At 37.7% G+C, this 26,525-nt stretch overlaps 1 protein-coding gene across 1 annotated transcript in view; it reads right to left on the bottom strand.

The window, feature by feature from the left end:
* Positions 1 to 239: 239 nt before the first annotated feature.
* Positions 240 to 26,525, bottom strand: part of LOC141547038 (uncharacterized) — a 47,536-nt gene continuing 21,250 nt past the window's right edge. Inside the window, exons 4-8 of the mRNA XM_074275382.1 lie at positions 18,551 to 18,681; positions 16,135 to 16,207; positions 15,458 to 15,584; positions 13,465 to 13,569; positions 240 to 8,508 (exon numbers count right to left, since the gene is read on the bottom strand). Of these exons, the coding sequence (XP_074131483.1) occupies positions 6,995 to 8,508; positions 13,465 to 13,569; positions 15,458 to 15,584; positions 16,135 to 16,207; positions 18,551 to 18,681 (1,950 nt within the window). The 3' untranslated portion in view covers positions 240 to 6,994. The remainder of the gene's footprint in view (positions 8,509 to 13,464; positions 13,570 to 15,457; positions 15,585 to 16,134; positions 16,208 to 18,550; positions 18,682 to 26,525) is intronic.

Raw genomic sequence — 26,525 nt, forward strand, 5'->3', positions numbered from 1 at the left:
AAAACCAAATGAGTAGCATAGTGTTAAATAAACCCAATGAACCCACAAGGTAAGGACTTTTTAGCAAAAAAAAAAAAGATGAGAAAACTGGAAAACAGTCTTTCAGAACTTAGTATAGATGCATATCTTATGTTTTATATATATATATATATATATATATATATATATATATATATATATACATATATATATATATATATATATATATATCAAGATAATATCTAAATGATTTCATGACTTTGATATAAAAGGCACTATCATAACCATATTAAAAGAGTAAGGAAATTATCCCCAATCATGGATAGGGGAAGTTCAAGACCAGTAAGAGACAGAAAAGATCAAAGAAAATAAAATAGATAATTTTGATCACATAAAATTTAAAAAGTTTTCAACACACAAAACTAAAATTGCAAGTAAAAGAGATAAATGGGAGGAAAATCTCTGCAAGAAGTTTCTTTGATAAAAAAAAATCTCATGTCCAAAAGATAAGGAATTGATTCAAACAAACCTTCATAGATAAATGATAAAAGTAAATGAATAGGGAGTGCTCAAAAGGAAGAATCCTAAGCTATTACTAAAAAAAAAAAATTTAAAGAATTGCTACAAATCATTAATAATTAGAGAAGTACACATTAAAGCAATTCTGAGGTGTTCTTTCATTCCAACAATGACAAAGATGACAATAAGGGAAAATTACAATTGTTGGGAAGATCACAAGAAAATCATCACACTAATGTGCTGTTAGTGGGACTGTGAATTGGTCTAACCATTGGGGAATACAACTTAGAATTATACCTCAAAAGTCACTGAACGGTGGTGCTCTCTTTGAACTATCAATACCATTACTAGGCCTTATTCCCTAAGGAGATCAAAGACATTAGAAAAGGATTCATATAGGCAAAATTTTCTATACTAGATCTTTTTGTCATAACAAAGAATTAGAAAGTGGGGATATACCTATCAACTAAGGAATGTTTGAACACATTATGATATATGAATTCAAAAAAATACCAATGCACAGTAAGAAATAATGAAGGAAATGGTTTCAGAGAAACCTAGGAATCCTATTATGAAATGATGCAGAATGAAGTGAAAAGAACCAGAACAATTTATACAGTAACAATGTGAAGAAAAATAACTTTAAAATATTTAAGAATTTTTATAAATATAATACCAACTAAAATTCCAGAAGGCAGATAATGAAGTATGTATCTCCTGAAAATTTTGTAGAACTAGATATACAATTTCAGATATAGTCAATGTAGGGATGTGTTTATTGACTATGAATATTTGTTACGATGGTGGTAGGGGTGGAACAATTGGGATGGGAGGAAAAAAAGGAAGTAAGGAAAGAAAGAAAAAAGCAGGGAGGAAAGAAGAAAAGTAGGGAGGAAAGGAGAAAAAAAGGAAGGAAAGCAGACAGGAAGGGGGAAGGGAGGAAGAGGAGAAAGAAAAAAAGGGAAAGAAACAAGGGAGAGACGGATGACTACAACTTTTAAATAATTTTCTGTTAGGAAGATGGAATTATCAGAATCACACATAAGCGGGAATGTGAGTTACATACTTAATTTATTATTTATTTTTAAAGAAAGCGTTACATAAAGGAAATTCAAAGTTTCAAATACAATCTTTTTTTTTTTTTTTGTCCTACTATGAATATGGGAATATCCAATTGGTGCTGATACAAACATTTAAAAAATAAAGTGCTACAGAACTTCAACTACCAGTTCTATGAAGATGTCTTCTGAATATTTTGCCATGAACTCTATTAGTTTAAGATGTTCGTCAAGTAAATGAAAATGAAAAACATGCTCAACTTGGAATCAGAGGATCAACTTGAATCCCAACTCGACTCTGTATTATTTGTGTGACCTTTAATCTTTTTGGACTTGCTTTGGAGGAATTAACTAGATCAGGAGTTCTTAAATTTTTTTGAATTATGGAACCCTTTGTCAGTTTGGTGAAACCTATGGACTCTTTAGAATAGTGTTTTTACATGCATAAAATAAAATATAGAAGTTTACAAAAGGAATAAATTGTATTTAAATAACAATTACCAAAGTATTAAAAGAAAGCAAGTTCACAACCCCTGAACTAGGTGATTTTTATTACTATACTCTCCAGTTGTTTCTGCTTGGCTCTTCTGACCTCACCTCAGGTTCCATTAAGCTTACTCATCTTTCTGACTTCCTTATTTTATATGTGACAGCTGTATCATTTATCCATTCTCTCATGTTTGAAACCTTTGCATTAGCTCTTTTCATTCTCCTTTCATATCTAATCTGGTAATAATTCATGTCCATTCTGTATCTTTAATCTTTTTCACATCAATCCTGGTAAAAATGAGCCTAATGCTATTATTTCAAGTAGAGACACTTTTAGATCATTGAACAATTAAGCAAAGAGATTTACTTAAATATAGCACAGAAAAGATATTAGCAAAGATACAAGTGGCACTTAGCTTCAGCTCTAGTGGACACAACCTTTGAGTCACATCACCAGAGTAGGTAACCAGGGAGTCACATCAGTACAACCAGAGGATATCAAGAACTTGTGTCAAATATTACATAAACTAATCTATTTAGTGCCATACCAAATTCCCAAGAAACTATTTTAATGACTGAGGAAAAATAATATCAAAATTCATCTGGAAAAACAAAAGATTAAGAATTTCAAGAGAACTAATGAAAAAAATAAAATGAAGGTAGCCTAGCTGTACCAGATCTAAAACTATTATTATAAAAAAGTGGTCACCAAAACCATTTGGTATAGGCTAAGAAATAGACTAGTTGATGAGTAGAAGAGATTAGGTTCACAGGACAAAATAGTCAATAACTTTAATAATCTAGTGTTTGACAAATCCAAAGACCCCAGCTTTTGGAATAAGAATTCACTATTTGACAAAAACTGCTAGGAAAATTGGAAATTAGTATGGCAGAAACTAGGCATTGACCCACACCTAACAGCATATACCAAGATATGGTCAAAATGGGTTCATGATCTAGACATAAAGAATGATATTATAAACAAATTAGAAGAACATAGGATAGTTTACCTCTCAGATCTGTGGGGAAGGAATTTGTGACCAAAGAAGAACTAGAGATTATTACTGATTACAAAATAATTATGATTATATTAGGTTAAAGAGTTTTTATAACTAATGTAAACAACATTAGAAGGGAAGAAATAAATTGGGAAAACACTTTTACATTCAAAGGTTTTGATAAAGGGCTCATTTCTAAAATATGTAGAGAATTCACTCTAATTTATAAGAATTCAAGCTATTCTCCAAATGATAAATGGTCAAAGGATATGAACAGACAATTTTCAGATGAAGAAATGGAAATTATTTGTAGTCAAATGAGGTGCTCCAAATCACTATTGATCAGAGAAATGCAAATTAAGACAACTCTGAGATACCATTACACACTTCTCAGATTGGCTAAAGATGACAGGAAATGAAAATGAATGTTGGAGGGATGTGGGGAAACTGGGACATTGATATATTGTTGGTAGATCTGTGAATGGATCCAACCGTTCTGGAGAGCAATTTGGAACTATGCTCAAAAAGTTATCAAATTGTGCATACCTTTTGATCCAGCAGTGTTTCTATTGGGCTTATATCCCAGAGAGATCTTAATGGAGGAAAAGGGACCCACATGTGCAAAAATATTTGTGGCAGCCTTTTTTGTAGTGGCAAGAAACTGGAAACTGAATGGATGCCCATCAATTGGAGAATGAATAAATTATGGTATATGAATGTTAGGGAATATTATTGTTCTGTAAGAAACAACCAGCAGAATAATTTCAGAGAGGCCTGGAGAGACTTTCATGAACTAATGCTAGTGAAATGAGCAGAACCAGGAGATCATTATACATGGCAACAACAAGACTATACAATGATCAGTTCTGATGGACATGGCTCTCTTCAATGAGATGATTCAAACCAATTCCAATTGTTCAGTGATGAAGAGAGCCATCTACACCCAGAGAAAGGACTGTGGGAACTGAGTGTAGAACACAACATAGCATTCTCATTCTTTCTGTTGTTATTTGCTTGCATTTTTTTTTCTTTCTCAATTTTTTTTCTTCTTGATCTGATTTTTCTTGTGTAGCAAGATAACTGTATAAATACGTATGCATATATTGAATTTAATGTATATTTTAAAATATTTAACATGTATTACCTGCCATCTAAGGGAGAGGGGAGGAGGAAGGAGGGAATACCTTGGAACAGAAGGCTTTTGCAAGGGTCAATGTTGGAAAATTATCCATGCATATGTTTTTTAAATAGGTTTTTATTGACAAAACATGTACTTTTTCCCTCCTTCTCTGCACCCCTTGCCCTAGATGGCAGATAGTCCCATACATGTTAAATATGTTAAAGTATATGTTAAATACAATATACATATACATATTTATACAGTTATCTTGCTGCACAAAAAAAATCAGATTTAGAAAAAAAGTAAAAATAACCTGAGAAGAAAAACAAAAATGCAATAAAATAATATCAGAAAAAATGGAAATTCTATGTTGTGGTCCAACATTTTCCAGTATACTTTCACTGAGTATAGCTGGTTCTGTCCGTTACTGATCAATTGGAACTGATTTGGATCCTCTTGTTGCTGAAGATAGAAATTTCCATCAGAATTGATCCTCATATAATATTGTTGTTGAAGTGTACAATGATCTCCTGGTTTGGGTCATTTCACTCAGCATCAGTTGATGTAAGTCTCTCCAGGCCTCTCTGTATTCATCCTGCTGGTCATTTCTTACAGAACAATAATATTCCATAATATTCATATACCACAATTTACTTAGCCATTCTCCAACTGATGGACATCCATTAAATTTCCAGTTTCTAGCCACTACAAAAAGGGCTGCCACAAACATTTTTGCACATATGGGTCCCTTTCCTTTCTTCAAGATTTCTTTAAGGTATAAGCCCAGTAGTAACACTGCTGGATCAATGAGTATGCACAGTTTGATAACTTTTTGAGTATAGTTCCAAATTGCTCTCCAGAATGGCCGGATTCTTTCACAACTCCACCAACAATGTATTAGTGTCCCAGTTTTCCCACATCCCCTCCAACATTCACCATTATCTTTTTCTATCATCTTAATCAATCTGAGAGGTATATAATGGTATCTCAGAGTTGTCTTAATTCATGCCCATGTTTTATAAATAAAAAGCTTTAATTAAAAAAAAAGAAAGAAAGAAAAACATTTGTGTCAAAGGAAGCAAAAGTCAATGAGGTCCTGGGGATATTGTCACCATTGAGGGAAAACTAATCCATAGTAGGAATTCTGTAGAGGGATAGGGATAGGCCTAACTCAGGAGAGACATAGGCAGCGGCGAATGTAGAGAAGGGACAAGATGAAACCTGACAGATATAAGTTCTATCATACAATCTCTTTTCTCCATTCCCACATCTCAACTCCCAGCCCACTTTATCTAGTCTAACAGCTTCTCTAACTGCTTCATACTGATGTCAAAATAATTAGTCTGAGGCACAGAAAAGTATGATACCTTAAGAAATCACTCCTTTGCTCAAAACCCCTCCAAAGTTTCTAACTTGCATATACCAACTTTACATTTCTTTGCCTGGCATCTAAAACTGCACATCCTTGCGTTACTCTCACTTTCTGGACTTATGTCATTACTCTCATCCATATATTATACTCTCTATACTAGTCTACTTCCTTTCTTCTTTAATAGAATCCAGAAAACAGTTCTCCTGCCTGTTTTTCCTCATGGACACTTTTCATTCCTAGAATCTTCTTCCTCATCCCTACCACAAACTGAATTCAACCTCTATCTTTCCCTATCCTCAGACTTCTCAGCCTAATGAATACTAATTATGCACTTATGGATAATTATATGTACCTGAGTAGACTGAAGGATCCTTTGGGACAAGGAATTAGTCATTCCATCTTCCCTAGCTTAACACAGTGTTCTTGAATAAATACAACAGGGATTTCACAAATGTTTTTTGAGTTAAAAACAACTCCTGTGGGCTTTTGAAAGTCACTTGATTGAATTCCCATTAAGTAGAGAATGAAATAGTGGTTAACAGTATTTGTATTTTACAAGAAAAACTATTTAACATAAATTAGTCTACAATTATCTAAGAAAATTTAAGCTTCAAAAGATTAAGTGATCTGCTCATGGGAGTCACACTGTGGGTCAGATTAATAATTGAAGTGCAGATATTCTGACACCAGACCAAGTGCTTTTCCCATGGTACACCGGACAGAAAACTGGAGGGGAGCTAGAACACCTTGTCTGTGTCACTAAAAATTACTTCATATTTCAAGAATACTAAACAGGATGGGACTGGCTGGCATTCCTATCAAGAGCTTCCTCAACTCACCAATGAAATCACAAGTCTAGTCTCTTTTCCACTGCAAAACTTGATGTTGGGCCCTGGGGAAATATAACAGATAATCAAGACAAAGTCCCAGACTCAGAAGAGCATATAGCAACTCAAAGTTTCTAGGGGAGTCAATAAATACAAAGAGCTATAGGATGGGAAACCCTTAATCACAAATGTGGAGGACTCAGGAATTTTAATAAGTTTTTTGGAGGGAAAGATGATTCAGCTAAAGTAAGGTGGTTGAAGATAGCAGCTTCCAGGCCTCAACTCCCGGTGTGCAGCAAAGTGAGTAGGAAGGCATTCCAAAGGCACCTGGGCAAAACCAACAGGACTGAGAGGCACCAGTTTTTATGTCATTTTCAAATGATGAGAGCTTCTCTGGGACTTTCTCTGATAGCCATCACTAAAGTTCTTCAGCTTCAATATAATATTCAATGTAATGTGGTGTACACAAATCAAACTCTGCCTCTATAAAGGTGTAGAAAAGTAGGTAGAAAATGCACAGTGACCCACCTTTTCATGGAAGGTATATGTCTTAGGATATGATTGATGCAACTCACTCCACATATTAAATGAGGATGTAAACTGGACAGGTTACTTCTTAAGTAATGAGTCAGTCATGAAGTGACAACTTTTTCTTGGGGTCTTTCTCCTATGTGAACTCTCTGATGTTGAATGAGAGATATTCTGTGACAAAAAGATTTGCTACATTCTTTACACTCATAAGGTTTCTCTCCAGTATGAATCCTCTGATGTGTAAGAAGATGAGAGCTCTGACGGAAGGCTTTTCCACATTCATTGCATTTATAAGGTTTTTCACCTGTGTGAATTCTCTGGTGTCGGATAAAGCAGGAGTGTACACCGAAAGATTTTTCACACTGATTACATACATATGGTTTTTCTCCTGTATGTACCCTCTGATGCCGAATAAATTCTGAGCGTCTACGGAAGGCTTTCTCACATTCACTACACTCATAGGGCTTCTCTCCAGTATGAATTCTCTGGTGTTGAATAAGGGATGCACGAGCACTGAAGTCTTTCCCACATACATTACACTGAAAGGGTTTTTCACCATTATGAGTTCTCTGATGAAATAGAAGTTGAGAATCCTGACGGAAAGATTTTCCACACTCATTACATAAATAGGGTTTCTCTCCATTATGTGTCCTCTCATGTTTAATAAGAGTGGATAACTGACTAAAAGTTTGTCCACATTCATTACATTTAAATGGTTTCTCTCCTGTATGAATTCTATGATGTAGAATAAGGGATGAGCTCTGACTAAAGGCTTTTCCACATTCATTACACTCATAGGGTTTCTCTCCGGTATGGATTCTGTAATGCAGAATAAGAGATGAACAGGTAGTAAAGGCTTTTCCACATTCATTACACTCATAAGGTTTCTCACCAGTGTGAATTCTCTGATGCCGAATAAAAACTGAATGCTGACGGAAGGCTTTTCCACATTCTGTACACTCATAGGGTTTCTCTCCAGTGTGAATTCTCTGGTGTGTGCTAAGGTTAGAAAGCTGACTAAAGGTTTGCCCACATTCATTACATTCATAGGGTTTCTCACCAGTATGAATTCTGTGATGAAGATTAAGGGCTGAGCTTTGACGGAAGGTTTTTCCACATTCATTACACCCATAGGGTTTCTCTTCATAATTAATTTGATGATGTCCAGATTGGGCTGAGCTTTGCTTGAAACTTTTCTGATATGCATTAGATTTACAAAATTTCTTTTCCAATTGTCCCTTCATTTGTTTTGAATCTTGTTTGAAGCTTTGGCTCATTTTAGCACATGGTTGAGTCTTCCGTACAGAAGAAATTTCTTTGTGTCCAATAGGGTTTGACTCCTTTCTGAAACTTTTCTGAAATTCATTACATTCTCGTTGTCTCTCTATGGTAGGAGATTTCTGGTGGATCATTTTCACTGGCTTGAAACCTCTTCTCTCTGAAAAAAGTTTTCTCAGTCCTTCTGTTAGATATTCCTGATTTTCCTTTGGTTTATCTGTATGTTTCTGGGAAAGATGCCCTCCAAATCTTTCCAAAACTGTTGCTTGCAATTCCATTTCTTCAAGAATTTTCTGCTTTTGAGACAACCTCTCGTTCTCAGTCCTGGTCTCAAAATCTGTAACAATGAATATAAAGCATATATATTACCTATTTATCTTGGGAGAAAGGAAATTACAAGAGACTTGGGGCTGAAAGATTTTAATGCTAGCATTATAGTCTCAGCAGAGGTTAGAAAGGAGGAATAAAGTGAAAAGAAAAATTATAGACACTAAGTTTGGATGAAGGCAGAGAGTAAGAGCCTAAGGAGGAAGGGGAAAGTGTGAAGAGAACAGAAGAGCTAAAAAATACCAAACAATGAATAGTAATATCAGAGAGGCAAATTGAGAATAAGAGAAAAGAAGTTCTTGGGAATCATGAGCAGAATGACGCTAAAGATATTAAAAAACCAAGAATATTTAGAGAGTTGCATTACGAATACATTATTAGTAAAGCTATAAATCAAGACACCATTTTGAAAAGCAATATGAAATCATACAAATGAAGGTATTAAAATGCCCACAACTTTAGAACCCGAGTTTCTAAGACCAAAATATTTATAGATAAGGACATTTTGTGATAGTAAAAAATTACAAAGAAGATGACCATCGAATAGGGAATAAATAAACAAACTGGTATATAAATATAATGGAATATTACTGTGCTGTAAGAAATAATAAATGTGATGGATATGAAGAAACATGGAAAGATCATTTACATGAACTGATGCAGAGTAAAGTGAGCACAGCCAAGAAAATAATATACACAACGACTACAAAAATGAAAATGAAAACAACCACCATAAAAAAAGCGAATAATGCAAAAACATAAAGAACAAGCAAGGCTTGAAAGAAGATCTATGAAAAGAAACTCCCTCAAATGTCATACCTATTTTCATAATTTTTTTTTATGTACTAATCAATTACACTGATTTTTTCTTCTTTTTCTTTTCTTTTGTCTTAAAAAAATTATCATTTGTTATGTGGGATGCCTCTCTTCAAGGAGTAATTTTACACTTATCTGGCATGGATGTGACTGTAATCAAAACAGCTTATGGAGGACAAGCCAAGAAACCGACAGAATTAATGAAAAATTAATTAATGGAAAGGATATCATCAATATATGGTGATATAAAATTATCAATCAAAACTATTTTTTTAAAAAGCAGATGATGTAAAATTATGAAGAGTTTATATAGCTTAAAAAAGATATGAGAAGATACCCCCATTTCTCCCCTCTTCAGAGGCATTAGATGCATAAATATTACACAATGCACATATTTTCAGACCTTTCCAACAAATTGATCACATACACTGATTTTTTGCTTTTTTTCTTTTTTGTCCTAAAAATAAATAGTGTGTATGTGTGTATATATATATATATATATATGTGCATATATATATACATATATGTACATATATATAAAACTATATATGTATGGGTATATATATGAAACTATATTTTAGATGGCGGATGTTGAGGGGAATTATAGTGATTAAAAAACACCCAGAAGACATCAATAAAAATTTATTTAAAGCAAAAGTGTTGCATATGGCTTCCTTTAAACATTGTCTATACAGTGTTATGTTTATATATTCTTGAGGACAAGCATAGGTAGAGGTACTAAAATTGAAATTTCATTAATATAGGGAATTCCTAGATAAGAAAATTTCTTTTGCCAATGAAAGTCAATAATTTCTCTTAAATATAATAAGTGAAAGTTGTTTAGAAGCAATGAAAGATTAAGTGGATTTTGTAGGATCACACACAATGGCCAGTATATGTCAGAGACAAGATTTTTAAATTTGTGTTCATGAGCCCAAGGCTAGCTTTCTAGGTACTCTGCTGACTCATGACTTATTATTATTTTTAATTATGATTAATTCTTTTTATTATTTGATAAACACCTGTTAAAACTTAAGTGTTGAGAGGCCAATAGGGAAAAATCTATATGGGAGAGGCAAACTTTCTTAGGACTAGCAAAATATACATAGAGCAGCAATAGCTGTGTGACTCTGACCAAGCCATTAAATGAATGAATGGACAAACAATAGTTTATGAAGTAGTGTTAGGATTCTTACAAGGTTCTAAGTCACTGGAATGGATATAATTATCTAATTTAGCATAGTACTTAATAATTCTCTAGTTCAGAGTTCACCTTTAAAGGAGTTCAAACCTTTAAAGGAGTTTACACCTTTAAAGGAGTTAGCTCATTGGTCCTTTAAGGAGCTCCCACAAGCCCATTCTCTGGGAGGATATAAGGAGCCAAGATTCAGTGGGGACAGTCAGTCTGGATTGGGCAAGGAGAGGACTTCCCAGGAGAACTTCAGGGAAGCTCAAGGAGATTCAGAGCCAGGATTCAATGAATTCGCAAGTCTAGCAGATTCACAAGTCTAAAGGAAAAGCCTGCTCATGGACTTCCGGGAGATTCACATCTAAGATTGGCTTCTGGGAAACCCACAATCCCACACTCTTGGAGGCAGAGTCTGATTCATTCCAATGTCTACCTTCCTGCTGGCTGGAGGCTTTGGATTCAGGGGGAGCTAAAGGCTGAAGCTGGCTGGAGTCAAGAGCTCATTGGGGAACCAAGGAAAGAGATAGGCCTCTATTAAAGCTAGCCGGACCCCAGGAAAATATTCATTTTGAAGGACTCAATAGAGGATCTGGACTTTAACTCCTGACTGCATTTTGGGATTATTGAACTGAAACTGAAACTAAGGCTGCCTCTAGAAGCTCCCCAAGAATCCTGCTCCCAGACAACGATAATAACTTAGAAAAAGAGAGCATCACAAAGTAGCTACTATGTACTAGAGGTAGGGATGGGCCTTGGAGATACCAATAGGAAACCCTCTGAGAGTTAGTTTCTTCATCAGTAAAATGAAGAGGATGGACTAGAAGGTTGCTAAGATCCCTTGTAATGCTTAATCTCTGATTTTAAGTCATCTTAAGGGAAACAAAGTCATAGTAATCGCATATTATACAAGACTATCCTTTTTGGGGGCAGCTAGGTGGCGCAGTGGATAGAGCACCAGCCTTGAATTCAGGAGGACCTGAGTTCAAATCTGGTCTCAGACACTTAACATGTCCTAGCTGTGTGACCCTGGGCAAGTCACTTAACCCCAGCCTCAAAAAAAAAAAAAAAAAAAAAAAGACTGTCCTTTTTGACTTAGTGTTCAGTCCTAAAATCAGTGATTTAAGCAAAAAAATCACATACAATCAAAAGTGGCTTTTCTTAAGACCCTTCAATTACCCATAAAAGGCAGGAGATATGGATGATTCTAAGCTGGATCTGTAATTTCAGTTTAAAGATTAATTCTATAGTCAGGTAGGTAGAAGTGGAACAGAAATAAGATGAGCATAAGTCAAGGCTGGATGAGATGCCACCATCTTCCTGCTTAGTGACCTACCCTTTATTTTCCCCTCTTGTCCTGGCCCTCTCCTTGCCCTTCAGAGAAACAAATTCACATCTCATTCTCACTCTGGGGCATATGATTATTGAATGTTATTCTCTCTCTTTCTCTCTCTCTCTCTCTCTCTCTCTCTCTCTCTCGGGTATATATAATTTAAATGGAGTAAAATTAATATAGTCTACTCTATTGTGCTCAATTTTAATGAGAAACACAAAACCAAAAGCCAAAGGTAAGAAATGAGAGGATCCTATGCCTTAAAACTGGAATGGATCTGAGGGTACATCTAGTCCATCCTTTTCATTTTAAAGATTCAGAAACTGAGGTCCACTGAAGTTAAATTGCTTGTTCTATAAACTCATACAGATAGCATTTTTGTTGTGACAAGAATTCAAAATAAGAAAACAATAGTTGAGACAGACCATCATTGCTGTAGGCATTTTTTAAAAACTAAGAATTTAGCTCAATAAACCTCAACAGAGAAGTCCTCAGACAGTTTTCTCAAACAAAGGTCTTAAAGAATCACTAGGGTTGACTGAGGGTACTGCTGGTTATCTGGGTGGTCACTGCTAAAATAAAATTTAAAAAAGCTACCCATCATTTGGGATATGATGTGATATCACCACCTTATAGAGGTCAAGTAATCCTAGAAATCATACATGTTGAGCACTACGATTTACATAGTCCTTTTCCCACTAACTCTATGAGACAGGTTATATTATTATTTATTATTCCTATTTTGTCTTATGGGGGAAATCAAGGATCAGAGGGACTAAATTACTTAAGGGTCATACAGCTGGCAAGTCTCAGAGTCAAACACAAAAGTCAGTACATCTAAGACTAATGCATTCCAGAACTAAAACAGAGCCACAGTAGGAGGTAGATTTGTTAAAAGTGGGAACCTCACACAGTATGGCATGGAGGGTACACATAATATAATTTAAGTCAACATTTATTAAACACCTGCCTTTTAGATGTTAGGTGAGACTGTAAGTTAAAGAAAAGGTGTTTTATTGTACTGGTGGAGGCAAGTGCTCATTCAGAATTTCCCTGGATCAATGAAATCACAGGTCTAGTTTCTATTTCTATTTCTATAAGCTAGACACTGCAAATAAAAATAAAAATAAATTAATTATTTATTTAAAAAAAATAAAAATTAAGCTGTTTTTGGCCTTAATGAGTTTATATTATCCTGGGGAACAAAACATGTACGCAAATGCTACTGAACCTTTCACCTAACCTCAATTCCTATAAAATGAAAGGGTTAGTCAAGGTGGTCTCTAAGGTCATTCCAAAGTCTAAATTCTATAATCCTATGACTCTTTGAATTAATATCATATCCCACAAGAAGCCTGCCCTGCATACTTTTCCTATGCTCTAAAACTTCACCTCATCAGCCCCTATGAGGCTGGTGAGGCTCCATATGCTGCCTTCACTTGTTCTCTGGAGTTCATTTTTCCTGTTCTACTTCCTTAAACAAAGTAACCTCCTTTGAGGTAGAAATTGCCTCTTCTAATTATACTAACCCTGGCTCAAAAATTATGCCTAATCCCCTATTAAGCACTTAAGAGATGCTAAGTAAAAAAATCCCTGTTCAACAACTGAATGAAAAAAAGGTTCTCACATACCTGAAAAATCTCCTTTCAAGGTCATTTTTTCCTGTGTATGCACAACCCATGGCTCTTCCCCTCGTTCCAGATGGGAGATCACATCAGGTTTAGATACTGGAAATCCTGCTCATAGGAAAGGAAATGGTGTCTGGTAGTTTATCCTGAATACACAGAAATGCCCCCAGCTTAGTTCAAGATTTGGATCTCTAAGAGAACAGGGAGGGGGAAAAGCTATGAAAGTCTCCGAAGGCTTTAGGAATATGCTGCATGTCTTCTAAGCACTGGAAAGCCTTGGGGAACAAAGGAATGATGGGAAGAGAAGTAAAAGCAAAAAAAACAAAATAGCTCATGTGTCTTCTTATTAAAAGGATAAGAAAGTCCCACCTCTAGGTACACTCAACATTTATTAAAGTTCCACTACGTGACAAGAATTATGTTCAGTGCTGAATTTACAAAGACAAAAACAAACAAACAAACAAAGACAAAAAGAATGCCCTTATGATCTGTGGGGGGAACATGTATACACAGAGGGAAACATAACATACATATAAGGCATATATAAAGTCATGAGAATGGGCAGAGTGAGACCTTAGCAACTAGAGCGTGGGATGAATTTCATAACATTGAAGCTAGAAAGGAATGAATGCATTCTAGCCAAGGAGGGTAGACTATGCAAAGAAACAGAGATGAAATGTCAGGTACAAAAAAATGACTAACAGACCATTCTGCTTGGAAAGCAAAGTAATCTGCAATAAACCTGAAAGGCCAAGCTGAAGCCAGACTGTGAAAGGCTTCAGATGCTAAAAAGAGGCATTTTATCTGGAAGTAACAGGGAGCCAATGAAGCAGAGGAATGACAGGATCACATAGCTATTTTAGGAAGATCAATTTGGAAGCTGCGTGGAATAGAGAGAAAAAAAGGCATGAGGAAGACCAATTAGGAAGCCAAGTGATTGAGACCTAGACTAGGTGACTTTGATGTTAAAGAAGAAAAGAAGAAAAATACAAAAGATCAAGGGAAGATTGAATCTTCAAACCTATCAGCATTTACTAACCACCTACTATGTACCAGGTTCTGTACCAGGTCCAAGGAGACAAAGAGCAAAATGAAAGAGTCTTTGTCCTCAAGGAGCTTATATTGTATTGGCAGAGTTCTTGGTGGTTTCTAGACAAGTGACTTCAGACAGATATGGGGTATTGGAAGTAAATGAGAGCAGTGCCTTGTAAGCCCCAGGAAGCCTAGGAAGAGGGTAATGAAGAAAAGGACCAATAATCGTAGCTGATGTTGTACTTTGTAGTACATAAAATATGATTTATACATTATCTCATTTGATCTTTCTGTAAGGTAGTACTACAGACTTATCCTATTTTACAGATAATGAAAACAAGGCTCAGAGGGGTTGAGTGACCTGATCACATAGCTATTGAGATTGAGAGGTAGTATTTGAACCTAGCTCATCTAATTACACTATGTCCCACTGCCTTTCAGAGCTTCAAAAGGCCTAGGTGAAGGCTAGCAGCCTTCAGAGCAGGAAACAGAAAGAGAGGTCATGGGGTTGAAGGGTACATGGGCCTGAGAAAGGGGCTTCCCAGAGACTCAGGGCAGCAAGATTTGGCACTGACTGGATATGAAGGATAAGAAAGGGGGAAGAGTCCAGGATGACTCCAAGTTTGTAAACCTAAGTAACTGGATAGAAGGTAGTGCCTTCAACCTTTCCAGTAGAACCAAGAAGAATTATGGGACTAAGGCAGAGAGGCTGGATTTCCTACAGGGAACCTGAAGCAGAGAAAATTATAATTCCAGGAATCCTTAAGAAAGTTGCTCATTTTTAGTTCTCAGTAGACCAGGCTTGTGGAAAACAAACAAACAAACGCAAATATCCATGTTTGAGTCTCAACCGGACCAGTAATTTCTGATTCCTGAACCTTTCAAACAATACAAATGGCCCATGAGAACACTTTGCTATTCACCAAGCAGGAAGTGAAGCTGAGAGCTAGAGGACAGAACTTACCCAAAGACAACATGTTTTCATAATTCTCCAGCATCACATCCCTGTAGAGCCTCTTCTGAGCAGGGTCCAGACAGTCCCATTCACCTCGGGTAAGGTATACAGCCACATCCTCAAATATCATGGGTGCCTGAAATGATATTTCCTGTTGCAACCCATACACAGTCCCACTTCTCAGATCAAAGGTGAGAGAATGGGAAGGGAAAGTGCATGTGGGAGCTCATCGAGTTATATTTAAGAAGGTGTACGGTATCCAATTTACACATGTTGAAAGGAACAGAATATGTAAAATGCTTATCTCAGCAGTGGGCTGGGGCTGAAGGGATGAGGACAGTCACAATTTGGGAAGGACCCAGACTTTCAAAATTTCTTTCCAAATCCAAAATGAAGCAAAATTATTCATCCTACCTATAATGCTTTTTTTGAAAAGCCCCTTAGGCTTCAAACTCTTGTAGCTGTATGGGTAAAAGGGCTAAGTGTATGCATATATACTGGGGACAGCCTAGATATTTGGGATATAGGTCACAGTGTTTGTCATCCCCAATCCTGGGATAGACCCAAGGAAAGGGTATTTGGGCTCCAGGACCTGAAGGGGAAAGAAACCAACAGAGATATTCCTAGTCAAGGAAAGAAATCAAAGCCACATTGGGTCTGGAATAATTAGGTAAAAGATCACTCACCTGAGGCCTGGTTGACAGACTTTCAGCCTCCATCATCAGTTTTTGGCCTTCCTGTGGTGTAATAGGCAGGAACCTAGGAAGATTTTTTGGGAGAGAAGAACTTTGTGGAGACCAGGATAAATCCCAAATTTTTAGCCCCTATCATCCCTCAACAGGAAAAGTCCTGTCCTCGATGTCTAAACTTTATCAGCTCCTTCTAAGCCAATTCTTAACACTTGTTGGCTCCAGAAAGCTTTCTTCAACTACCCTGCTTCTATGAGTCAGAACATCTTCAGATGCCTCAAAAAATGATACTGAGGGTCACAGCCCCACAAAGAAAGCCAAGAAACCTAAGTAGGTTGGCTATTCCTAAAGTATAAAGGAGAATATTAGACAGTTGGGAAATCCCATCTCTACTTCATAGGATCTTTCAAAATTACCTGAAGTGCTATGTCTTATAGGAAATTTATTCTGAGCCCCATTTAATAATATTCTCTTTTGCAAATTATTTTACAAACTACTTTACAAACTACTCTTTGCTCCCTTACCCCCCAAAAAACAATAAATGGGGTTAGATCAAGATCATCAATGTTAACAGCAAAGGTCCTTCCCCAGAAGAGTATAACTAGTAACAATTTTCTCTGGATCACTGGCTGAGAAACAAGGACTATAAAACCTCTAAATTCTATCTCACCTCAGTAATCTTACGAGTTCATGATTCCAAGCATAGACTCATATTGTTCTGTGGAATTATACTAGGGGCAGGAGATCTAGGTTCTAGTGCCAGCTCTAATACTAAGTCACTGTGTGGCCACAACAAAAGGCACTGTCCCTTTCTGGGGGTCAGTTTCCAATCTGTAAACAAACAATAAATAATCAACAAAATAATCTGTAAAATCCCATACAGCTCTAATATTCAGTAATCATCTACAGTCTCTGGGCTTATAATTATTGGGAGGCTAGTATAACAATGACCACAAAAATCACAGAATAAGAAGAAAACTTGGCAGGGTGAAGCTAGTTCTCACACAGGAGGCAGAATGGAGATGGAGGTCAGAGTCAGAATGTGAGGCAGACTTTCTGTTTGAATCTCTCTTCTGTTACTCAGTACTGTGAGACTTTGGGTAAAGCACAAACTCCCTCCGGCTCAATTTCTTCATCTGTGATTGACCTCCATGGCTTCTACACCTTCCGACTCTAAATACATAATCCTCAAGTGTCCCTCAGCCTCTGTCCGAAGTTACTACTGTGTGAACTTGGTCAAATCACCGAGTCTTAACTTCTTCATGTATACAATGAGAAATTCTAACTTAAGGCGGGGGATTCTAGGACCTCCACTAATAAAAGCTGCTTCCGGGAGGACCGCCTTCTCCATCGGGAAGGAGACAAGGTTTTGGAAGAGACAATAAGGGATCTGGACTTTAACTCCTGGCTGCATTTAAGGTGATCAATTGAACGGAACTGAAACTAAGGCTGCTCCCAGAAGCTCCCCAAGAGACCCGCTTCCGGGGAACGATGATAATTTAGAGAACATTACACGCTGGCCTTGTTAGAAGGGGTCTCTTTAGGCGTAGGGGAGGCTTCCAGCCTGGGATCACAGCATTGAGTCACATTCTCTCTATAATTTGGGTTTAGTAATTTACAACCCACTCTTAAGACATTTACCATGTAACACTTTGTATCACGATTTCTTGTGATGATCTTATTCCCTACTATGGGACTCTGACAAGCGAGATCTGAACTTCCCACCTGCAGGTCAGGGCCTCCCCTCTGATGTCCCAGGGCTCTTCCAGAAGAAAGGACAAATAACGGCTCGGTAGGCGCTGCCGGTCTCTCAGCACAGATAAGCACGTCTCATAAGTACGCGCGTGTGTACGCAGTTACTAAACGCTGGCTGCATCGCTGGGAGGTTTGATGTGGAGAACTGCCACCCCTGCCGGTCTCAAGTGGGAATTCGGCTGAGCTGCGTGGGGCACCGGGGGCGGAAAGGAGCGAGGCCGTTGGCTGGGGCTGCGTAAGGGGGTGGGGGGTCGGGGAGGGGGGATCGGCGGGGCTAGGTCCGGGACAGCGCTCTGCGGGCTTCCAGCCGGCCACACGGGCCAAGGGAACATCACCCAGAGGGACTGGGCGGGGCGCGCGCGCAGCCCCGGGTTTGCGCTGGTGGGAGGGCGGAGGGCGGAGGCCACGCCAGGCCCAGCCGGACCTCAGCTCGCCGGGAATGAGAGCCGCTCCCTGGGAGACCCGCCCCAGACGCCCAAAGACCCATCTCGAAGTTCGCCCCCTGCCGGTATGCCGGGCCAGGACTGGCCGCCAGGGACTGACCCGCCCCTCTCTCCCGGGAGGCAGGGCGGGGGAATCCCTGGCGCGCGCGCGCGCATCGGTCCCCGGGGCGTTCACCCTCACACCCCTTCTCCGGCCCAGGCCACCCCCGACTCACCGCCACTCCAGAGATGCCCAAGACGCCCCCCGCGAGACAGAAACCTCTGACCGGAAGCGAAGGTCTCGGTGCCGTAGCCAGGCCGGGAGGGTCCGCGCGGCCCCTCTAGGCGGCGGGGAGCATTCGACATCTCAGTGGCCGGCCTCTGCCCCACCTACAGTTTCAGTATCCAATGTGAGGCTTTCCCAAGCTTTTTGTTTTCATCTTCCCGTTATGTATGTGCCAGTGTTTCCGTCTTCTCTGCTTGGCTGTTTAAGAAATTAAGGTTGGTTGATTCTTTTTAAATACCTCCCCTCTTGCTGATAAAAACTGATTCTCTGTTTGTCATTTACTTCCAAGGAGCTTGTTCCTTTCCCTCCCCCCATGAATTTCTATCACAGTCCACAGTGGCTTTCTTTCTCCTTTCCTGGCACTTGCAAACATGCCCGGCTTCCCCCCATCCTTAAAAAAGCCTTCACGTGCCATCCTTCTCACGCTCTCCCCACCCCGCCCCCTTCATAAGCAAACTTAGTTAAAGCCTTGTCGGCTGAATCCACTGTCATCCTCCCACTGACTTCTCCGCATTTTACAAACGTATTTCACGCCTCGATCCCTCCGAAGCTATCAGTGATCTTTTCAGTGCTAAATCAGAGAATTCTAGATTTGGAGCTGGAAAAGTTCTAGTCTAACAGACTTATTCTACAGATAAGGAAGTTCCATACTCAGAGTGTCTGAGATCAATCCTAAACCCAGCCAGGTCTTCCTAATTCCAAGTCCTGCACAAGACCGTGCTGCACTAACCCCATCCCATCCTGGGACGGACCATGTTTTTTAGTCTTTGTTGTTTGTCATGCCGCTTTCTAAATGTGGTTGTTTTTCTAGAGTGATGATGATGATGGGCTTCCTCACCTTTTCTCTGTCATTTCTTCCTAGTGATCTTATAAGTTCATTTACCACTCTATGCAGATGACTATGCAGGTAATACATCCAGCATTGTTCTCCTGAAGTACCATATCCGTAAACCATGCTGGACCATCGGCGGCTCAAACCTGACCAAAATGGAATTCATCTTTCACCCATTTTCAAATGATTCCATTTTCGTCAAAAGTCATATTATTCTCCTAGAAGGGGACTGTTAATTTTTAAGTCTAAAGCAGATTAAGGCTCTTCTGTCTTTAGCAATCAGGAAATTGACATTTAAAGTGAGAAAACAAAAGCATAAAAGTTTTAATGTGTCAGTATTCTGGGTCTGTTCTGAGTCTGGAAGAATTAATTACCTGGAGTGAGGAACCTTTTGAAAGAGCCATTGTAACTAAAGCAGAATTGAGGTACATTTACTACGGGAGGAAGAGGCAATTGCGGAGGGATTTTTCTTCTAATGGAAAGTCCTCTGCCTTTCTGAGAAGATTAAAGTAAACTTTAAATTGGAATTGAGAATGGCAAGTCCATTCTCCATTTTATAGCAAGAAATAGCACTTCCATCAAGTCCATCTGAAAATTGAAAGAGAGCAAAGTTGTTTATTATTTTTTGAGTAGTGGAGATACAGCTGTTAGTGGCCAGCAGAGAACCAGGGATCAGCAATCATGTTGTAACAGCATGGAGCAAGGCTCACAAGAAATTACATGTCATACTGAAGGGGGAGTGAAACTGTTCCCTTTAAAATTATTACTCTTAAACTGTGTTCCCTTTTGATCTTGGGACTCTCAGACCCTCCTGGGAAAGCATATCTCCCCAGATTAAGTTAAGTGTCATTATTCAATTACAAATCTTGGTCAAAAAGCACCCCTTTGAGCTTTTGGGGATGCCAGACCCTTTGAATTCTAATTGGAGATGTGGGTGGGATACCAGTAAACATCTAGGGCTGGGAACTTTGGCTTCTTTTCAACCTGAAATCTGAGCCTCAAGATTCCTTTTTAAAGGGCAATTTCTGAACTTATTCTTTGCAGATGCCTGATGAGAAGGCATTCTCTTCTTAGTGCCAGCCTCCATTTCCCTAATAGGACTTTGCCACTAAAGAAATCAGTCTCTTAGCCAAACTGGCTTCCTATTCAACAATAAACTTCCATTTTAGCCAATTAATATTTCAGGTTCATGAATTCCTTCATGAAGAATCTTCATTGACTAAAAGGGGATTTCCACACCTCTCTGACTGCCACTAACTTCATCAATACCCACATGTCTGCTGGGACTATAAGACTGGAGCAGTGTTGGTCTCCACACAATGGAGACCATTCTGTATACACACACACACACACACACACACACACACACAGTGTATATTATATAGTGTAGTTTTAGATGTAGGTCCACATCTATATATAAAAGTATATGTATACATGTATACATACATGTAAAATCCAAGTTTTTAGGGAGTGCTTTATTAGTAGTCCTCTAGGCTGTTTTATTACACATTTGAATGAATTGTCATCTAGCTAACTAGTAAAAGTTGCCACATGGGTAAAAGGCTCATAAGTTAGGATTTTTTTTTTTGTTTTTTATTAAATATGTACTCTTGGAATACCATAAACTTGGTATTCCAAGGCCTCTTCTTCAAGATCTACCATGTGAATTGGAGCCTGCCCCAAGGTTATTACCCTCATTTCATTTTGCATATCAAGATTCCATCTTCTCCCTTCTTATGTTTACATGCTAAATAACATATCAATCATTATAGGGCTTTGCTGTTCATAGATTGGAATGTGGCCTCTGTGGGTGTCAAATACTGACCTTGTCTCCTTAGCTAATCTTTTGTTTTTACTCAAATTCATTTCCATGTTTTCTGAAAAGATCTTGGAAATAACTGACCATTAGATATGTCAAATACTGACCTTATATCCTTAAACAACGTTATGTTCTTAGTCAACTTCATTTTCATGTTGTCTGAAAGGATATTGAAAGTAACTGACTATTAGATAATGATCTTGTTAAGGACTCTGATATCTCTTCTCTTCTTCCTTCCTCTCTCTTCCTGTCACTCCCTCTGCCCCATTCTTTGGGCCAAAAATGGAAAGCCTACTATTAGCCTGAGAACACTGCCTCTTTTTTTTAGCTAGATGTAATGACTTAAGAATTAGCCCATCTTTATCAATCTACTCCCTATATATGACAGAGATGGGCCCAGATGATAACATAATAGGGCTTTGCCCATGCCCAAATTACCTAAGATAGACACACTTATGAGGGAGATCTGTAGGAACCTGCTTCAGATAGAAGACATTCTGAACTCTGCGTGTGAAGCCTCTTTGCTGGCTTCTATAATACTATCAAATTGGGATTGTCTTTCTCTCCAGCTGTTTCTAACAGCTAAATATCCTGTTTACAGTACACAGTGTAGGCATGATGAAATGAGCTGGGTATCTGTCAGGCAATAGAGGCCAGAATAATCAATATCAGAATAGTCTTGGGAGCTACAGAGTAGAAATTTTATGTTCAGTACCACTTGAGTAATATTCACCTGAGACCTTTAGGACCCACTGAGAAATATGCCCAAGATACCACAAGACAAGCAGGGTAGCATTAGTCACACAGTAATCACCATGAGATAATCAGGAACCAGGGGAGCCCATCAAAAACCCATACCATCAGTTACAGGGCCTACTGAGAGTAGCACAATGACATTACCAGAAGATGATCAGTGATATTGCAGCATCAGAGGGATGTTGCCCTTCCACATATATTCTTTCTGTGGGGGTCCTTTGTATGTGTTCACTCTTGTGCAGGCTTAAGAAGGGAGTGTCCTATTGTAAATCTTACTATTTTATTTCATCGGATTCCCTTGCTTTGAAATAACTGCATCTTCAATCTAACTAGGCAAAAAGTGAACACTTCAGTGGGAGCTAGTGAGTCTTCATTTTAAATGGAGTATAGAACTACAGAATAGTAGAAACTATGTAAGTTATTCTTGGGGTCCCACATTTCAGATGAGGGTATCCCAGGAGCAGTATATGCCAGTGATCATTCCTTCTTCATCTTAGTTTCTTGGAATTCTTATTTTCCTTTAGTATTCAGCTCAGATGCTACCTCCTCTGTGAAATATTCCCTAGTTCCCCAATTATCAGTACTTTCTCCCACCTCCAATTGTCTTTTATTTATAAATGATTGAAAAATATATTAGGCTCTTACTATATTATGCTATTATGCTAAGAGAGAGAGGGGGAGGGGGCTAAAAACATAAATAGAAAAATAAAACTGCATCTGTCTCTGATCCTAAGGAGCATACACTCTAAATGGGGAAGACAGCCCAAGGGGAACAACAATGGGGAATTCTGCCTCTGTGTGATGGAAAAGCCTTCTTTACTTAAGGATACCGAATAAGGGGTATGTAGTAGTGCTCAAGGATCATTAGGGTAGAGCATCAAATTAGATGACAGAGCCCATGTATCTTAAGGAAAAGATAATAAATTCTGGAGGACTTGAGGATGCCTTATTGAATCAGTTCAACTCTATACTCAAATCCTTTGGCCTCTGATCATCAGTCATGCCTTGCCAAGCTTCAACCAGACTATTCTTACATCTTCACCTTCAATCTTGTTCACATGCCTGCTGAATGGAACTGAAAGTCATGAAACTGTAATAACTATGAGCATTACAAACATATTATAACAAATTTTTAAAAAGTGAATTTTAAATTAAAAAATAAACATTAAACATTTAAAAAATAAAGACAGAAAAGGTTTTTCAAGGCAGAATAGCCTATAATCATGTTCAAGAAAGAACTCATTAATATCCTCAAAATTAAATCAATATATGCTTTTAATATGACTTCAATACAAAGGCAGAAACATGGAAGAACATCAAAATACATCAGAAAATGTGGCTCAGAATTATGAAATGAAAGGTTTATAGAGCACATACAAGCTTCACATCTATATTTCATGAATACTTTCTTTGAGAAGCAGTGCTGGACCTAGCAAGCATCAAATATCAGAAAAAAATTTAATTGACCATATCATAAACATGGATATTACTACCAAAAAAGACAAATAAATATCAATCTTAAAATCTTTGTAAGAATAATTTACAGACATATCAAAGGCATATTCATTGAAAAGTAAGAAGGCAATAATAGACAGGCAGTTATAAAATGGTACTCTACAGTAGTCACACAACCATATAGTATAGAGAATATAAAATCCCATTATGTTGTGTTAACTATATAACATTATTTTATTTCATAGGGCAAAATGCTATTTCAAAGAGTCCCCTCCAATAAGGTAACTCCTGTGCATATCAACAAATCAAGTCACTTCTCTATAACTGTCCAGGGCACCCAAACTTACAACCTCAGTGTAACCCTCTGTTCTTCACTCATTCTACATGTCCAATCTATTGCCAGTCTTGACAGTTCTACTTTCATATCTCTCATATGCAGTTATGCCTTACACACTGTGACTTTTCCCACTGCAGTTTTTGGCATAAGAAATTAAATGGGAATTTTTTGACAGTTTTGCAGAAGCCATAGAAAACATACAAAAGGCCAGCAGATGACACAGAGCCTGTGATCAAATAGCTAACCCAGATTTTACAATAATATACTATAATCACCCCATAAAATAAAAAGAAAATATTCATACTTCTTCTCTGGTATGAAGGGAAGGCCAAAAAATTTTATGTGGATTTTTTAGGTCATGGAGGTAGTGCATCCCTAGTCCTAGAAATGTGAAAGAGATAATTATATGTACCTTTCTCTCCTCAGACACAGCTACTTCTCAGGTACAGGCTTTCATCACCTCACTTTTAGAAAATTGCAATAGCTTCCTGGCTGGTCTTCCTGGCCCAAGGCTCTTTCTGCTCAAGTTCATCTTCTACTCAGCTACCAAAGTGCTTATCCTAAAGAATAGTCTGACCATGCTACTGCCTATGAAATAAACTCCAGCTGCTCTCTAGTACCTTCCAGAACAAATATAAAATCCTGTTTTGGCTTTTAAAGCCTTTTATAATCTGACTTTAAATCCAGTTAACACTGATCTTTCTGTTCTTTACACAAGCTACTCTATCTCCCAACTTTGTGCCTTTTCACTGGTTATCTTCCATGCCTGGAATATTCTCCCTTTTCATTTCTATCTCCTGACTTCTTTTAAGACTCAGTTTAAATCCTAAAACTGCAAGACTTTCCCAATCTCCCTCTGGGACTAGTTTTCTTTGAGATTGCCTCAAATTTATCCTGTAAATAGCTTGTATGTACATAGTTGTTTCCATGTTGTCTCACCACCAGAATATAAACAAGGATTATTTCTGCCTTTCTTTGTGTTCATGCACTTAGCAGAGTGCCTGGCATAAAATAAATGCTTGTTGACTTGACTTGAAAGAAGGTTTTTCAATAGGTAGTAATATTTTCTATATCATTCTCTTTGCAGATGATACTGTGTAGATCATTTAAAACACTAAAATACTCCAGAGCCTCCTAAATGAGGTCCTGATCATAATTCAAGAGTTTGATTAAACTATCCACACACGAAAAACAAAATGGGAGAAGAATCTAGAGAATGATATGTAGCTAGATAGTTAATATATAAAGATGGCCTATTAGTACAAAATCTTGGATAAAAAATGTGCAGGAACAATGAACTGCGCCAAAAACTTAAGAGGAGAAGAGAGTAGGTTAGATTGTATTTGGCAAATTGAGCAATGTGTTTAACAACCACAGACTTCAAAGAAACAAATGATGCCCCCTTTTTTTAAACACTAATATTCTTCCAGTGATATTAAATTGAAACAGGAATACTGGTCTCCAAAGAATTAAAAGTTGCAGGCCACCCAAAAGGCAATTGCCTTTTGGCAATTGAGAGATTGCAAGAGAGAGATGATCAACATAAGTAATATGCAGCATATTACCAATTAAAAAATGAATGGCATTGTTGGTGTAAAAGATATTGTTAGAATAATAGTGTCCTGCAAAACTGAAATAGGAAACACACCCTTCCTCCTTTTGAAAGAGAGGCAGTGGTTATAGATATGGTATGTAACAAGTAGCTATTGTGTGAATTGGCTTTCCTTGAATTTTTTTTAATTACCAGGAAGGATTTAATGGGAGTGGTCTGGAGGTGAGTGGGGGGTAGAATTTAGAATTCCTATATAAGGTTAAGAAATCTAGAGGCAGCAAACTGAGTGGACAGTATAGAGTATTTAAGGTAGGAAGGTTTTTTGGGGGGTTTTTTGTTTTGTTTTTATGGGAAGGTATAGACCAGGATACTACAGCATGGGATATTATACATATAACTTGTCTTATTGGAGTTCCTATACTGATGAAATTACAGATCTGAAAAGTACCAATGAGCAAGAAAACTTTTTTTTATCTTAGAAGTTTTTATTTGTGTCCTTCACTGTTTTCTATACCACTGCTTAGATGTTGTTTTCCTCAGAGGATTATCTTTTAATTAATCAAATACAAATTGTCAGGTATTACTCATTTTCTCCAGGTCATCTATCATAGAGTTTAGAGTTGAAAGGGATTATAGGGATTATTTTATCAAGTAGCTTTCAAAATATGGCCTAGAGGACCTCAAGAACTTCCAGTGCTTACTTAGCATAGTGCCTAGAACATAGCAGACAATAATTTTTTATTGTCTGAATGAAAATTACTTTCACAGTAATACTGTTTTACTTTCTAATATGATGAATATTGATAGATATAAGCTACATAAACAGAAGAAGTCTTTTGGGAGAAGTCCTCAGTAATTACTGAGTGCAAAGGGGAGCTTGGATCAAAAAGTTCAGAAAACTGCTGAATCCATTCACCTGAGGTTTAACAGAAGAGGACACTGAAATTTAGAGGTTAGAGATTAAGTGTACTCAATGTCAACACAAAGTAGTAATAAATAGAGCTGAGATTTGAAACCATTCTCTAATTACAAATGAGGTGCTCTTTTCTCTGCACCATGATGCCCTTTTTTAATAGCACACAGAGACAACTGGGTTTTGTTTTCATAAGACAAGGACAGTCATTTACAAAAAAAACAACCAAAAAAACCCTCCAAAGTTGGAGATAGCCCCTCT

The sequence above is a fragment of the Sminthopsis crassicaudata genome, chromosome 1, assembly GCF_048593235.1.
Source record: "Sminthopsis crassicaudata isolate SCR6 chromosome 1, ASM4859323v1, whole genome shotgun sequence".
NCBI classification, from domain to species: domain Eukaryota; kingdom Metazoa; phylum Chordata; class Mammalia; order Dasyuromorphia; family Dasyuridae; genus Sminthopsis; species Sminthopsis crassicaudata.